This window comes from Oncorhynchus kisutch, linkage group LG18 (genome assembly GCF_002021735.2).
Source record: "Oncorhynchus kisutch isolate 150728-3 linkage group LG18, Okis_V2, whole genome shotgun sequence".
Taxonomy (NCBI): domain Eukaryota; kingdom Metazoa; phylum Chordata; class Actinopteri; order Salmoniformes; family Salmonidae; genus Oncorhynchus; species Oncorhynchus kisutch.
Window position 1 is genome coordinate 30,868,981 of NC_034191.2, and position 17,636 is coordinate 30,886,616.

Consider the following 17,636-nt stretch of genomic DNA (forward strand, 5'->3'; position numbering starts at 1 on the left):
AAATTACTTGTGTCATGCACAAAGTAGATGTCTTAACTGACTTGCCAAAACTATAGTTTGTTAACAAGAAATTTGTGGAGTGGTTGAAAAACGAGTTTTAAAGACTCCAACCTAAGTGTATGTAAACTTCCGACTTCAACTGTACATCCTATGAGCTCTGAACAGACTAATTCCTTAATCAGTACTTTCTAAACATCCACAGGCCATGAGGGAAATGACACACTCTTTCCCTCCGCACACTAAGACAGGAGGCTGTCTGACATACACACACAATGAACAACGTGTCTGTTGTTAACGCACCTCTTGAGGAGAGAGACTATAGGCAGCTAGCTATCGATGTGCTACGCTAGCCTGCCTACATGGTACCATCCTGAATAAATGAGGAGAGATGGGCCATAGCCAGCTTGCTACCGATGTGCTACGCTAGCCTGCCTACATGGTACCATCCTGAATAAATGAGGAGAGATGGGCCATAGCCAGCTTGCTACCGATGTGCTTCGCTAGCCTGCCTACATGGTACCATCCAGAATAAATGAGGAGAGATGGGCCATAGCCAGCCAGCTGCAGATGTGCTGCTGCACTACATAAACTCAGCAAAAAAAGAAAGGTCCTCTCACTCTCATCTGCATTTATTTTCATTAAACTTAACATGTGTAAATATTTGTATTTGTATGAACCCCTGGTGAGACAAAACCGTGAAGAGCACTTTTTGCCAGTCCTCTCTGGTCCAACGACTGTGGGTTTGTGCCCATAGGCGACGTTGTTGCCGGTGATTTCTGGTGAGGACCTGCCTTACAACAGGCCTACAAGCCCTCAGTCCAGCCTCTCTCAGTTCCTTGTGTAACTCGGGCAGTTGTTGTTGCCATCCTGTACCTGTCCCGCAGATGTGATGTTTGGATGTACCGACCCTGGGCAGGTGGTGTTACACGTGGTCTGCCACTGCGAGGACGATCAGCTGTCCGTCCTGTCTCCCTGTAGCGCTGTCTTAGGCTTCTCACAGTATGGACATTGCAATTTATTGCCCTGGCCACATCTGCAGTCCTCATGCCTCCTTGCAGCATGCCTAAGGCACGTTCACGCAGATGAGCAGGGACCCTGGGCATCGTTCTTTTGGTATTTTTCAGAGTCAGTAGAAAGGCCTCTTTAGTGTCCTAAATTTTCATAGCTGTGACCTTAATTGTCTATTGTCTGTAAGCTGTTAGTGTCTTAACGACCGTTCCACAGGTGCATGTTCGTTAATTGTTTGTTTTTCATTGAATAAACATGGGAAACAGTGTTTAAACCCTTTACAATGAAGATCTGTGAAGTTATTTGGACTTTTACGAATTCTCTTTGATAGACAGGGTCCTGAAAAAGGGACGTTTCTTTTGAGTTTATAGTCTATTACCATCTTGAGTTGGGTATAGTTCCTTTTCAAAACCAGTTGATCAAGGATTGGAATTGACCCCAACTGGTCGATTCACTGTTAAGGTGTTTTTCCTCTTCATCTTCCCCTCTTTTTCTGTGGTTTTGTTTCCGAGACAAGTTTTTTCACTGGGTTCATATTAAGTGATGAAAGCTCCTCGGTCTCTAACCGTGAGTGGCTGTGAAGTGTTTGTGACAGTCGCTAAACCAACACCCTCTGTAATGGCACTGACTCCATAGACACACACACACACGGGCTGACACACACACACACACACACACACACACACACACACACACACACACACACACACACACACGGGCTGACACACACACGGGCTGACAGAGGGAGTTTGTTTGTGTATTACTGTCCTGTTAGATAGCCAGGGATCTTTGACTGAAAAGGTGTCGCTTGCCAGGCCCCAGGCAGATAAGTCCAAGACTAGCGTGGGCAAGTTGTTGGACTGAGTAGGTGTTGGGGGAAATGACCAGCTTTGAAGAGAGGTGTCTGTGTGAGTGCTGTTATTATTAAAACTAGCCTGAGTACAGTCCCAGATACACTGATATTTTCCCCTGTCTCCACCGGCTGCCTGGCTATGAGCTTCATCGGTTTCCAAAAGGGTGTAAAGTTATCACTGCTGGTCTGCTTTGTAGCTCAACAGTGAAAACGGCCCCTGCTTGTGTCCTTAGTACCAGACGTTGCTCTTTGTGTGTGTCCCATTTTGCTTGTCGTGTGTACCTCATGATGGAAACTAACATTTAAATCAATTGCAGTTATTTTAGGATCCCAAAACCACTATTTTTGTTTGAAAGTATTCATCATTATTCACTGATCATATTCATCCCCACCAATATGTCATGCATTGTGTCCTGTCTATGTTCACTTGTGAATATGGCCCAGATATTGTGAGTCACAACTGAGGGGTATTACAGATTAGAACAGTGTACAACACACTAGTTTCCATTTGAAAACATCCCACCCAGACCAACAAATGAAATTAATAAAATGATAAAAAATAAAAAAATTAAACACGAAGAAGCAATTTGGCATATTGCTGTGTAGGCAGGCGGCCAATGCAATGGCGGAGAACAGAGATAGATGTTGATGCCTGGCTGTCTGTCACACAGAGCCGTGTAAGGCAAGGATGAGCTGTGGGGTAATGCTCAATGCCCGCCATATTATTATCCAAACCCCCTCCACAACACACAATCCGGCAAATTCCATTATTCTCCATTTGCCATAGGAATCCCACCGTAGTCCCAGTTATTCCCTCTATCTGTGCTCTAGTCTAATCTGTCGATTGTCACTGGGCCGAGCTGCACTTTTAATAAAAACAATGGCCCGATTCACCACTTCGAAAAGAGGCTACTAATTGCGAAAAGAGCGTTCATCCTCGGATGTGCTTATCTACTTAAGACACGCGGATTAGGGCAGCAGTATTGTGATAATGCACATTTCACTAATTTATTGCGAAAAAAAATGGGGTTTAGTGCTTAAAACAATGCACCATTACACACGTCAGAGCCACTTCAGACCACGCAAGTGTTCTGACCTGACTATACTATAAGCCTCTCTCTGGGGCCTAATGCAGGGGATAACCTTGCATCTCCGTGGCATAGAGCAGGGACACAGCTACCAGATTTATTTCCATTAACAGTTCTTGCATCTGACACATAAGTAAAGATGGGAAGCAACCTACAATAACCTCAAATATATTGGTGTCCTCCAGCTATAGATACTGTAGCGTCCCAGAACGACGGGATATAGGCCTACACAGCAGATGTGGTGGACATGTTCAAAATGTCAATGTGTCAACACTATTTCCAGAACAGTATCTATCTTCTAACCTATTATTCTTGAGTTACTATATGTTGGGCTATGTTTGATCTCAGTTCTGTTTAAAGCATTTTAGATGTCAGTCATCATAGCTCTTTTGAAAGCCATCAGCTGAGCTGACTGACTGGTTATCAGACTCTGCAGCCCATTCTGTGCTGTTGGCTCGGTCACAGAAAGAGTAGGCAGCTTGTTTGCATCGCAATGCTTTGGGGACCTTTCTTTCTTGGTGGCTATTAATGTGCGGTTTGGCTGGCACTTCAACCACCAGCCCCCCCTCCTCGACAAGCCCCTTTCCACGCAGTTGGAATAGATTATTTTGCTTACAGTGTGAACAAATCTCTCTTTGTTCCGGTCAGGGGCCCCCACATTGTCTTTTGACTTTGCCCTGCTGCCGACTTCTTAACCCTTTAGCCTCCATCCAAACCGGAGCTGTACGTTTGTGATTGTGTAGCGTTGATAATTCTATCAGTACTGTAGGTATGTGGAGCTGACTTGGCTCCTCAGAACACTGAGGCTTAATTGGAAGTATGGCCGTATTGATTATCGTAGTGACCGCTTAATAAAGACACTATCTCTCTTAACTAGTGGTCACCCCACTCAGCGCATGGAGTTTAGTATCATCAGAAAGAACAACTCCAGCCCTGCTGACTATGGCCAACTGTTAACCGTTTCTTATCAAGTGTTTCCCCTAACATTGTATAGGCGGGCTTCCCCCCTGCCGAGCTCTATTCCCTCTGTTCAGCTGGTGTTCGCTTGTCCAAGTGTCTTTGACGAAACGACACCGCAACCACAGTAAAATAACAATGTCGTCTTTTGCACACCAACTAAAGCCTTTAAAAAATAATAATACATTTGTTAAATTTCCTTTCCTTTATTTAAAAGCAATCAGAGTAAATGAATGGTTTTAGACGTTCATTGTATGCATGTATATCAGAAGGCTGGGAGAAAAAGCTGACCAGCCACTGTAATATAGTCTCAAAGCTTTTGACTTGTTACATTTACTTGTTATATTGTTGTTGATCTTGCTCTATTCTTTTTTTCCCTCTCTGTTGTAGCTGGGTGGGGAGGCCCAGGAGCTTTTCTCTGTGCGCCACGGACCTGTGAGAGCTGCCCACATCCTGCCGGCGCCCCATATCAGTGAGTATCTACCTGCTTACCTCTGCCGTCTTTTTGGTGTACCCTAACATTTCGTTTTTATGTCGTTCTACGGGTTCACATCGGACTGTCTTTGAATGTGATGCACATTGTAAGCGACGTCGTTCCCAGCGACTCAAGTCCCCAAGATGCTGTCATTCTAGAAATCAGTAGAAAAGCTCAGCTGTTTTCAGCTTGTCATGCCACATGAACCTTCTGTCTATCCACGTTAGTCAATATTTGTCCACCCAATCTACAAAGTGGAAGAAAAACGCTCTGCAGTTGAATTGATGCGTTTTGAAGGATACTGGTCTTGTTTTTCCTCTGATGTGGGTTTCAACACGGCCATGAATCTCTCCTCCTCCGTAAAAAATGCAATCGCTTAAACTCAAATCTGTTCTCGCCAGCGCTCAAGGACCGCTCTTGACACGAAGTTAAGTGTGTCACAATTTATGCTGTTTGTGTTTGCAGTGATATACCATGCATTAATTAAAGACTACCCGGTTTGTCAATAGTCAGGAGCCCCTCTCTTCCTGTTCCTATCCTAATATTAAAGGCAGTCCTGTAAGAATGATTACTGTTGGCCTCAGCTGGCTCAGAATGAAGTGCCAGAGCCCCCCCCCCCCACCAGCATTTCTCGCACAAGTAACTCATTGGCCGCATTGTATTACAGGGGTAATAGCATTTCTAAAGGTTAGGTATGGAAGAGAAGCAGGCCAGGGAAAAACATGTCCAAGGTTTTGATCTAATCATGTTCAACCAGAGACTTCAAAAGGAAAACAGAGAGGAAATATCACCTCAAGATTGCCTATGGACCGCTCTCACAGACAGACACAGTTTTATCTAATATAGAAGCATAAGCATTCACATCCTCTAAAGCCGGTACACAATTTGATTTCCCTCGTTCCACCAATGAGTTATTATCCAGGCATGAAGTTAGAATTTTCTGTCACTGCAGGTATAATTCAGAAATTAAGTGAAAAGCACAAAACTCCAGCATGTGGCGTTCTGGTGAGAAAATCAGCTTTTTGTTCTTGCTCTGTGTTCCGGTCCTTTGGCAGATTTCAACAATGCACAATGACAGCATTGAAAGGGCCCTGGACGGGGATGAAAGCCACAGACAGTAATAAGAAGCAGCAGATACGCAACACATGAGAGGAGTGATTCTCTGACCGCTAAAATAAAAATGAATTGTACTAGCGGGGGAGAGAGAGACACTGATTGCAATCTGTTATACCCAGCCGGGCGCAAACAGTGTTGCACTGTGGTGAGCTGTTAAAAGACCAATTGTTTTAGTTGGGATCCTGGGTGGGCGGTTTTGGAAAGTCCTGAAAATAGGTGTCGGTTCAAAAAAGGCAAAAGGCCCCTTCCCGGAATAGAGGCGGAAGTTGCAGTTTTCCGAAGAGAGCGTTCTGTTTATCAGTCCAGCATCCCAGAGTTTGTAACTTATGCTCTTTTCTTCCGTCCTCTGGTATAGACCATACATACACCTACCAAAATGATTCACAATACAATAGATGAGCATTGATGACAAGTGATCCTAATATGTATGAGTCCTTTGTTGATCTCTTGAACAGTAGAGTGGATGTCAGTAATAGTATTGTGTTTTTTGGTCCTCTGTGCTGGACCTGAACTCCTATGACCCAGATGCCCAGCCTCCATATTAAAGCCCTAATTACTGAAACCGCTCTGGAAATTCTATAATTTATAACAGAAAACATGTTAACTTTAGACTTGCCTTTCTCTATAAATGAGAAACACGCACTCAACACTCAAACATACGAATGTCGAATGGGCAAATGTAGATGCGCATACAGTCAACGCTCAAACATACAATTGTCGAATTTGTATGTCGAATGAGCTAAACTATATCTCTGAAATGACAGTCCACTCATAATCAAAGCGTAGTCAACACTAGTAATGAGATCTTAGATCTTTTTCTCCTGACTGTATTTACAGAAACTGTTTATTTTCCTAAATGCATTGTTCAAATGAAACCCTTTGGTCTTTCGGGGGAATCATATTTGCCTACAGCTCAATATGGTGACCCCGTTGTGATGTTTGATGACAGAAATATGAGTGCAGAAGAAAGGCTGTGTTTGGGAGTGTTAGGGGTTTGAGGACGGCATGTTGGATCTCCCACACGGCACGGTCACACCACAGGAACTCACAGTGATTACTGTCAGGGCTAAATGACTCCCCTCCACAGGCCTAACATCTTCTTCAATCTGGACTCCCACTACACGCACACACACACCGCATCCCTCCACTCCCTCCCTCCCAACACCATCTTTAAGAATGTGACAATTAAGGGAAATATGGGCTCTGTAGACTTAATGCAACATGTTTTCTCCTCCGCCCTAAATTTGTGTTCCAAATGGCACCCTAGTCTCTACATAGTGCACTACTTTGGCCAGAGCCCTATGGGACCTGGTCAAAAGTAGCGCTCAATGTAGGGAATAGGGTGCCATTTTTTACTGAATCTAAATTCTGCCCACTTGGCTTTTACCATACTGTAATTTCCCCTCCAAAACCAAAAGAATTAAACACAGAGGGAGACAAAACCCTCCTCAGCTTTGAAGGCGTTCTCTTTCTTTTTCCCCCTCTTGTTCCTCTCCTCCATACCGAGGGGAAAGATGGTTTGAGTTCAACATGTTGCGCAGAGTGCTATTTCTGGCCCTCTGTCTCTCTCCTCTTAATGTCTTCCATGCTGGTATGTTAATATATTTGATCCCCATAGGTCTTCATGTGAACCTGGGCATTATTTTGTGGTTGGTGGGGATGAGTCCTCCCAAGTTGACAGGAATGAGAGGGTCTCTCTTGTTCTATTTTATATTTTGTCTCCATTTCCTCTTCCAGAGTTTTTTGGGGGTATAACTTGATTACAGAGCTGCTGTTGTAATGTAATCAACACGCATCCTGCTGCGGGTAGTGTTGGTTAAGCGGAGTGAGTGGCTCTGGCAGGCTGGGCCGGGCCCACTACACAACAGGCCTGTCTCGCATGCATAGGGCCCCCTAATGATGAATGTTCCTCTTTGTGTTGGTCAGTTTTTTCACTGCTCTCGGTCAGTCCCTCATCATCCTTCTCTCTTCTCCTCCTAGGTCCGCTGATGATTGATGGTTTTGTGGACAAGAGGCCTCTCCTGGGGGTGTGCAAGAGCACTGGGTCCTTGGGGTGAGTACAGTACACATCCCTCATCACATCGCTTCCTGGGATATGGGATGGGTTATGCTGGGAAATGCAGTTTGGAAGGTGGTGTCTGATATCAGCGACTGACTTGACTGAATCCACGAAAGTGTGTGGGTATATATGTGTATATATACAGTTGAAGTTTACATACACTTAGGTTGGAGTCATTAAAACTCATTTTTCAACCACTCCACAAATGACTTGTTAACAAACTATAGTTTTGGCAAGTCGGTGAGGACATCTAATTTGTGCATGACAAGTAATTTTTCCAACAATTGTTTACAAACAGATTATTTCACTTATCATTCATTTTGATTCACTAATTCCAGTGGGTCAGAAGTTTACATGCACTAAGTTGACTGCCTCTAAACAGCTTGGAAAATCCCCGAAAATGATGCCATGGCTTTAGAAGCTTCAGATCGGCTAATTGACATAATGAGTCAATTGGAGGTGTACACGTAGATGTATTTCGAGTCCTACCTTCAAACTCAGTGCCTCTTTGCTTGACATCATTGGAAAATCAAAAGAAATCAGCCAAGACCCCAGAAATGTTTTTGTAGACCTCCACAAGTCTGGTTCATCCTTGGGTGCAATTTCCAAATGCCTGAAGGTGGTACCATGTTCATCTATACAAACAATAGTACGCAAGTATAAACACCATGGGACCACGCAGCCGTCATAACGCTCAGGAAGGAGACGCGTTCTGACTCCTAGACATGAACGTACTTTGGTGCGAAAAATGCGAATCAATCCCAGAACAACAGCAAAGGACCGTGTAAAGATGCTGGAGGAAACCGGTATAAAAGTGTGTATATCCACAGTAAAATGAGTCCTATATCGACATAACCTGAAAGGCCGCTCAGCAAGGAAGAAGCCACTGCTCCAAAACCGCCATAAAGAAGCAATACTTCGGTTTGCAACTGCACATGGGGACAAAGATCATACTTTTTGGAGAAATGTCCTGTGGTCTGATGAAACAAAAATCAAACTGTTTGGCCATAATGACTATCGTTATGTTTGGAGGAAAAAGGGGAGGCTTGCAAGCCGAAGAACACCATCCCAACCGTGAAGCACGGTGGTGGCAGTATCATGTTTTGTGGGTGTTTTGCTGCAGGAGGGATTGATGCACTTCACAAAATAGATGGCATCATGAGGCAGGAAAATTATGTGGATATATTGAAGCCACATCTCATTAGTCAAGACATTAGTCAGGAAGTTAATGCTTGGTCGCCAATGGGTCCTTCCAAATGGACAATGACACCAAGCATACTTCCAAAGTTGTTGCAAAATGGCTTAAGGACAACAAAGTCAAGGTATTGGAGTGGCCATCACAAAGCCCTGACCTCAATCCCATAGAAAATTTGTGGGCGGAACTGAAAAAGCCTGTGCGAGCAAGGAGGGCTACAAGCCTGACTCAGTTACACCAGCTCTGTCAGGAGGAATGGGACAAAATTCACCCAATGTATTGTGGGAACCTTGTGGAAGGCTACCCGGAACGTTAATGGCAATGCTACCAAATACTAATTGAGTGAATGTAAACTTCTGACCCACTGGGAATGTGTTGAAAGAAATAAAAGCTGAAATAAATCATTCTCTACTATTATTCTGACATTTCACATTCTTAAAATATAGTGGTGATCCTGTGACTGACCTAAGACAGGGAATTTTTACTATGATTCAGTGTCATGAATTGTGAAACTGAGTTTAAATGTATTTGGCTAAGGTGTATGTGAACTTCCGACTTCAACTGTGTGATATATATATATATACTTTGTATTTTACCACATTTTGTCACATTTTGTCTCATCGCTGCACCTCCCCAATGGGCTCAGGAGGCAAAGGTCGAGTCATACGTCCTCCGAAACATGACCCGCCAAACCGCGCTTTTTAACACCCACCCGCTTAACCCGGAAGCCAGCTGCACCAATGTGTCGGAGGAAACACTGTTCAACTGATGACCTCGTCAGCCTGCAGGCACCCAGCCTGCCACAAGGAGTCGCTAGAGCGTGGTGAGCCAAGTAATGCATCCCCAGCCAAACCCTCCCCTAACCCGGACGACGCTGGGCCAATTGTGTGCCGCCCTATGGGACTCCCGATCATGGCCGTTTGTGATACAGCCTGTGTTCGAACCCGGGTCTGTTGTGACGCATCTAGCGCTGCGATGCAATTGCCTTAGACCGCTGCGGGGCTTTTTACACTACAAGCCCATACAGATCCGATAATGTGAGTTTATATGTAATTCTATGTACAAGCACAGGGCCTTCCAATATTGAAAGAAAGTTGCTGTTCCTGATGACATCAAATAGCGTTACAGTCCATTAACTCTCAAGCCAAATCAATAGCCTTTCTCTGGATGGGTCAAAGTTGATCTGCGCCACACACACTTGTAATCCAGTTTCCACATGTGCTAACCATGGCTGCTGGTAACCATGACCACTGGTAGGTGTGATGTGCGTCAGTTGGCAACAAGGCATAGTTTTATTTTATTGGGCTCGATGCTTCTAAGAAGTTAGTATATGTATGATAATAGACTCATGTCTGGTCTAGTCGTTGTATTTCTCTGGCCTCCCTCTCACTGATTGGTCACAGACAGACCCACAGTGGAACCGGATTGCACAACATGTCAACGTGACTTGCATACTCGGACTACGTCTGCAATGACACCCAATTTAGTAGTACCCTATATAGGGATTGACTCTCATTTCAGACGAAGCCTTAACATGAGTTCCCTTTCCCATCCATCCTTCCTCAAATGCCTGATTTAACAAGGAAACAACAGGTCAAGTAGTTGTTTTGATCTTTCGCTAGAAAGAGGGTAGAGGAGGGTAGGGGAGAGGAAAGGAGAGGAGAGGAGGGGAGGGTAGGGGAGAGGAGAGGAGGAGAGGGGAGCAGGTAAAAGAAGAGAGGAGATGAGCGGGGAGGAGAAGAGATTTGAAACTTCCATGTGCTAATGGAATGTCCTGTCTCTTTCGCCAGGGTGTCAATCTTTATGATGTTTTCCCATTTAAAATGTGTGGAAAGGAAGGGGGAGACCGGCTCGGGCCCTTGGTTGTACTGCCTCACATTGATGTTACGAGGTACAAATCTTAAGTACATTTGAAAGCTGGGTAGTAACAGCACCACAAGCCCCCCCAAATACATACATAGAGAGGGAGGAAGGCAAGGAGAGAGGAGATTAAGAAGATATGTGGCACCTTGGGAAGCCGGAGGAGTGGGGAATGGCTGGCTGGTGGAGAGGGAGCAAAGGTAAGAGAGAACCACAGACGACTGCTCTGCGCTCTTCTCTCCATACCCTGCAAAGGCTGTTGTGAACTCCCCCTTTCCCCTCTTCCAGAACAGCGAAAACATAACTCGATATTTCCTCCCCAGGAAATGAAATAAGGAAGTCTGTCTTCGGCTGGGCTTTGATGGAGACCACCTTCCCCATGTTTTTAAAGGAACACTGCCTGTTCCTCTGCTGCCTTTACCTCTCTCCCCCTCTGCTGCCTCTCTCTCTCCTTCTGCCACAGATTCTGGCTCTGCCTGGCCCCTCCTCGGCCTCTGTACTGACTTTTAGTCTTCTGAATGTGTCCTGGCTGACAAGGAGAGAGGAATACAAACAGGGAGGGTTTGGCTACTTCGCCCAGTGACTGATGCTCAGCACTAATTCTGAAAACATGCTTGCTGCTGAAAAGCCCAAACCCTGACATCTGGCTGAATGGCACATCCAGACTGGGGCCGTCCTGACCCCCGACCGACAGAAGTGTTTGGTAAATAACACTACATTAAAAGATGAGAGAAACTCCCCTATGGCCGCAGCACAGTTTTTCCGTTCGGGACGTTCGTAAACTTACTAAGGTCCTCACACAGTTTTTAGCATATAATCATTTTAAATAACAGCTTTTGTCAACCAGCAAAAAGGATGCCGGCTTGACACTTAAATGGAAAACAGATTGGAGTCTTGGCCGCGAGAGCAGCGCTGGTTTTGAAGTTGGTTCAGTCAGCTCTAGGCTTAGATTACAAGATTTGCAAATTAAAGGAAAACTAGAAAGTCAAAAAGCATCTGTGCCTATCCTTGTATTTGTGAACTTCTAGCCAGGCGCACTCAACATAATTTTATCAATGGAAAGGATTATGCGTTAAGCCAAAACAATTTATAGATCGAGTGATTTTCCTGACGGCAAAGTACATATGTGTCCCTTCACGCTCTGCGCCAGTGGGGGAATTAGTAAAGAATGCCTGTGTGCCATCCTGTGGCAGCCCTTGGGCTCTGGTCTGCCTCCTCCTCACATAGTATCTGGAAAGGATTTGTGTTTCCAGCCCCTGCTGCTGCTAGTATGTTGTTATTATTTTCTTTCATTTTAATTATGTCCGCAGGTATTAACATTCAGAACATTTTAAGACTGCTCTTTGTCAGTGAATGTAAATCACAGAGGCAGGGGGTGGATGGTGGAGGCATGCTAACTGCATGCTAACTGTTTGTTGGTGTTTTTAGGAGTTGGAGCATACATACACTCCCAGGGTAAAAGTTCAGCAGGGAAGAAGAAACGTGCTTTTGTTATCACTTTTTTTGTATTGCAAATACTGTATAGTGCACTACTTCTGACCAGGGCCCCTTACTTCCCTGTACGCCCACCCCAAATTTCCAGATGCACAGAGGATGTGGGCATGACTTAAATTTTTTATTATAATTTATTTTTGACAAATAGTCTAATGTCACCATGGAGATTACGGATGGATTCGTATTTTGGGAGGGTTCCGCCCGGCCACGACACATTGTGACTCCCCCGTGGGTGACGAGAAGCTCACCATGGCTACCTCCCAGACTGTAGCCAGTAGCAGCCTGGAAACAGTCAGCACCAGTGAAGGAGGATACAGTGCATGTTTTTCTTGTTTACTTGTACACTTATTTTATTCAATATTTACCATAACCAGTGTTTTTGCTGCTAGACCTTTCAAGACATGGTTTCAGCACCAGGACACAGCTCTGCATCTGGCTCCTGTGAACCTCCCATGGACCTGTCCCTTATAACTCAGGGCTCGAGGGTCAAGGCTTTTCACACCTCAACAACCAGGCCGGTGTCATGCCCTTTATCTCAATATTCATTACAGACACATTTAGCACACAGTTTTTAATCTGACGCAGGAAGATGAAAGCTATGTGTAATTTTAAATGACACCCGTCAACAACAAAGTGAGATTGATCCTACAAGAGAGGGATAATGTCATGTCCCTAATTTTGTCTATATCCCAAAGCTTTATCCATTAAGTCCTGTTGTCACCTAATGCCTTTATATTAATTACAGTATTGCAGGGAAAACCCCACTCATTCCACCATACATTTTCGAAGAGACTTAAGGGAAAGCCTATTGTGGTTCTAAGCTGTGCTTTTCATTGCTATTTTCATGACAGGTTTAGCCATGGTAAACGCGAGGTATCCCTCTCTAAAGTGTATTAAAGGGTAAATCTCAGAGCGTTTGTATTAAAGAGGCACCAGATTATGGGGATTTGGGGAAGTGATGCTTTTGAAACCAGCATTAGGCCTTAGTCTCCATGATACACACACTCACTCCCCAGCGGGGACACCGCTACAGTCACAGTGCTGTCTTTTGCGGTCCAGCCAACCACAGAATTTATTATGATTAAGATAAAGCTCAAATAGGGACATTTTTCTTTATTTCCCGCTTTTGTTAGTTTTCAATTTGTGGGTGTTAATGTCATGCTGTTTTTAAGAGTTCTGAGGAAATCATTCCAGAACCGTTTGTAATGTTAGTCTGTGAAAATGGGAATGCCTGTAATCTCAACTAAATCACCTTTTAATTTTAGGCCACACACACTTACATTTACACATAGACACACACACACACACACTCAGCGCTTACAGAGGGCAGTCTCTGGCTTCATTTCGAAGCGTTGATTTTGACTTCAACGTTTGTTTTCTGTCGGCCCGAAAATATGTTCTGCCTCGCCAGTTTCCCCCTTCAAATGGGAAGTGAGTTTAAATTAAGTGGTATGTTTTTTTTTTACAGGTCACAATGAGGCATAAATACTTTTCAGTCCACAGTTCATTCAGCTTTTTTGCAGTATGTTTTACAGTCCTTTCATGACTAATGTAAAAAATCTAATCAGAGTGTTTCAGTTTTGTAATACTGAAGGTGTTGTTCATCAACTTAGAATTTTAGCCACTATGTATTAATATGCCCTATATTTCTATTAAGGGAAGTAGTGTATTCTTTTCCCCAAATATCACATACCAGTAACTTCCAACTGCAATTACTTTGGTGTGTGAGGATGACAAGCAGTGAATGGATGGAAACCAGATGGAGTATCTCATCTGGTAAAGAAAACCTCAGCATACTGTACCTCACTAGGGATTTGAACATGGCACTCTCTAGTTACCAATACATTCTCTCCACCAGGAAGCTGTTGTTCTGCATGTGAGTAAGAAATGGACCAGGGGGATGCTATGCTATTTAGCACACAGTCTCTTTTCTCCTGTCATGGTTAGGGTTAGCCCCGTGGGCCCTTGTCAGAAGTAGTGTACTATACTGTTTAAGTAATAGGGTACCATTTGGGATTCATCCATCTCGTGTCATGGATTCCTCTCCCTGTTGACCGTTCCTCTCAGACAGTCCAGTCCAGGTGCAGCTAACTTCTGCTTAGATCTGTGCTCTGTCTGTCCTCTGTGTGTTCCGTGCAGACTGGGACACTCGTATAACTCAAGGTCTCCAAGGATAGGAAGACCCAAGCCTTTTGAAGAGTTTTAAAGCAATTTTCCTTATTTTCTTTTTTAAGATGCTGCAGGGCAGGTAGCCTATATCTGTATTGTTAATTACCGACAAGGCTCGTTGACATTTATTCAAAGCGCAATTGTTCATTTTCGTGTTAATAATGTAGTATTACTTTATAGAAATATAATTTTAGTAGTATTCAATTCTCATCTGACACTTGACTGTAAAGCACAACTCCATGTGTTATCACAAAGTGCACTCCTCAGTAGTGTTCATAACCATTTTGGACAGAGGCAACATGTTGTGTATTTGACATCAAAGCATTTCGGTATAAAGCATACAGGTTGAATTACCTTGGTTTTAAAGCCCTGTCAGATTTGAAAGTATTTTTTGTTAATAATACCCTTTCTGGCTGACTTGTCGTGGTGTTGTTCAATCTTCCTTGTAGGTAGTCTGCCGTGAGTACATTGTTTAAACTTGAACATATGCTGCTACTTTTATAGTATTTTACTATAGGATATTTGACATCACTGTGCTTCTCGGTGTCACAGCTGAAGTATAGGAGTGAAAGCACACTTGACCAGATGCTGTTTGGATGCTACAATTTCCGAGATGTCTCCAGGTCTGAGAAACAGAGAGTTAGTTCTGCCACTTTCCACAGCAGATACAGAAGGGCTACATAGGTGGATGCTGTGGATTGAGACGCAGCCTATGCAAAAATAGATCTTTAGCTTAAACTGACTGTTTTTGATGGCGATTTTTGTTGCACCAGTGTGCCAATAGACTAGGGTTTGACCAAGGGATTTGTGCAAGCGCAGACACACACACACACACACACACACACACACACACACACACACACACACACACACACACACACACTCTGGCGTGGCGATGTGTTTCCAATATGCTTGTTGGTGGTGAATGTACTGAATGAGGAGGAAATGTATTTCTGGCAGGGCTGCAGACATGGAGCTGTGGTTGAACTTCTTACCCTAATTACTTTCCCGCTAATGCCAGCGGCGTGCCGGAATCACAGCCCCCTCCCCCCCCGAGCTGCCTCTGATGTGGCCGGCGTTTGTTGTGTGTTGAGGGTTGTGTTCCACAGAGGAGGAGGGGAAAGGAGGACTGAGAAAGAGAGGGAGGGGTAGTCAGCGAGAGAAGGAAACTTAGTGAATATTGTGACAGAATTTGTCTCTTTTCTTCCAGTACCACCCACCTCACTTGATGCCTATGAAATTGAGTAATTGTTTTCATGTGTGTGTGTAGAAGTAACTGTTATAAATCTATGACTCACCAGGCTGATCTCAGTCCAAAGATTAGTTCAACCAATTTGTCCAGGCTTTACTTGTAACATGTTTTTCTACCTACATGGTTCACCCATAGTGTATGCACATCCCAACACTTACCCAGATGATAGTATATAGATATAATATAAATACTCTCTAGTCTTGGTCACTATTGTATAAAATGCACCCAAAGGCCTATTGTTTATTGCACTGAAAGCCATTGGCTGATATGTAGGTGGTCTATGACCCGGGTGGCATTCCTAGTCTCTGGGCACTCTGACCCTGTCCCCTCCACCCTTCCAGCAGAGACTCCAGGGACCAGGCCCAGGCTGTATTTGTTTAGCATTTCCTCAGCTTGTAATTGTCTGTTCGTATTCAGGGAACTCGTAAAGGGCTCAGCTCTGAGCTGCAGTCTGAAACGTGGTGACGTCCCCCTCCTTGTAAATGCATTTATTTGCTTGCTTTTTAATTCCCCTTTAAGGCTTCCCCAGTTCCCCTGCTGTCTAGCCCACTGCAGCCCGCCACATGAAGTGTGCGGTTTTTATCCATCGGTTCCGCTCAGGTTCATAAAATAATAACCTTCCCGGTTCCGTTGACCAGAAGCCAGACGTTCCTTCCCGGAGAAGAAATGCAAGCCCAGCTCACAGCGCCGTCGTGTTGAAGCTAAAATAACACATGTTAAAGACGTCTTTCATGCAGGAAAAAACACTCTCTCGTGATTTAAATGGCATGCATCTGACATAATGTACATAATAACCATTGTAAACTGATGTGTTGCTAAAATGAAGACTGCCTCGGTTGTAAAAGTCATATAACCGTTCTGTTGTGAATACATTTTCCAAAATGGTACAGTAGCTAGTCTATAGCAGGCCAGATAAAACAGAGCTGTGCTGGACGGTCAAGAGACCCAGAAACATGGTGTCATCCCAAATGGCAGCCTATTCCCTAGATAGTGCACTACTGTTGACCAAAATTAGTGCACTATATAGGGAATAGGGCCCTGGTCAAGATTAGTGCACTATATAGGGAATAGGCCCTGGTCAAAATTAGTGCACTATATAGGGAATAGGGTGCCGTATAGGACGTACACGTCTGTTTTTACTAGCTTGCCTAGTGGCCGTTTGAGGTGGAGATAGATGGATGTAGCAGGTGTGGATCTCTGTCTGGCTGCTTTACAGCCTACTACCCAGTAATTAGCAGTCATTTAGGATTGCTGTTATATGAGGGAAACCCTTCATGTTAGAAGTCGACTTGGGCCAAGACCAACTGTTTCCACTTCAGCAGGCTTAGACTCCAAAGGTCATGGCCGTTGCCTCAGTAGTGTGTGTACCTCTATTTCAATGTGTGTGTGTGTGTGTGTGTGTGTGTGTGTGTGTGTGTGTGTGTGTGTACATGCTTAGACACAATCTCAACTTTTTTTATGATTTTACAATCTCATCTCTCGCTCTCCCCCGCTCTCTTTCTTTTTCTCTCTCCCTCACTCTCTCTCCCAACTGCTTCAGTCTCCTTCCCACTCTCTGCATCAATTCAGACCCAAAATGGCCAATCCCAGTAAATAGTAATTGACACATTGATCTCATAGGCCGTAATAACAGTCCTATTACTGAGGCGGAAGAGGGCGCTCAGTGTCACCTTAACATGTTACTGGACTGACATCTAGCCCTGATCAATGATAATGATGATTTAGCCTGGCTTTCAACCCACGCCTCCGCAGCCCCAGCACCAGGAAATCACATTACAGCTGATCCTGCCCTGGCTCCATTAGAACACCGCCATTTGTTAAAATACTGCCCAGGCCAAAACAATTCAACCGGGGGCCATTTTGATTCTGTAATAGAGGGACGGGCGGGACATCATTGTCCCCATGAGTGAATCAATCCGGGCGCCTGTTATTTCGTAAAAAGCATTTGGATTAGATTGATCTGACCCCGGTGATAACGCTGAAATCGATGGAGGAGCCGCCAGAAAACAAGTTAGAAGTTGTATTTTTCTATTAATCTCAATTCTTGTACTCAGTTTGGTAATGCTATCCTTGCTGTGCCAGAGAGTATCATAATATGCCTTAGTGTAAG

The 17,636-nt window shown here is 44.3% G+C and overlaps 1 protein-coding gene across 8 annotated transcripts in view; it reads left to right on the top strand.

The window, feature by feature from the left end:
• LOC109875543 (breast carcinoma-amplified sequence 3-like) overlaps positions 1-17,636 on the top strand; it is a 314,869-nt gene that overhangs the window by 9,881 nt on the left and 287,352 nt on the right. For all 8 annotated transcript variants that reach the window (XR_004203964.1, XM_031795791.1, XM_031795790.1 and 5 more), the window contains exons 6-7: positions 4,297-4,378; positions 7,478-7,550. Coding sequence is in view for 7 of the 8 variants with exons in the window: in XM_031795791.1 (XP_031651651.1) it covers positions 4,297-4,378; positions 7,478-7,550 (155 nt within the window). In the remaining variant the exon portion in view is untranslated. The remainder of the gene's footprint in view (positions 1-4,296; positions 4,379-7,477; positions 7,551-17,636) is intronic.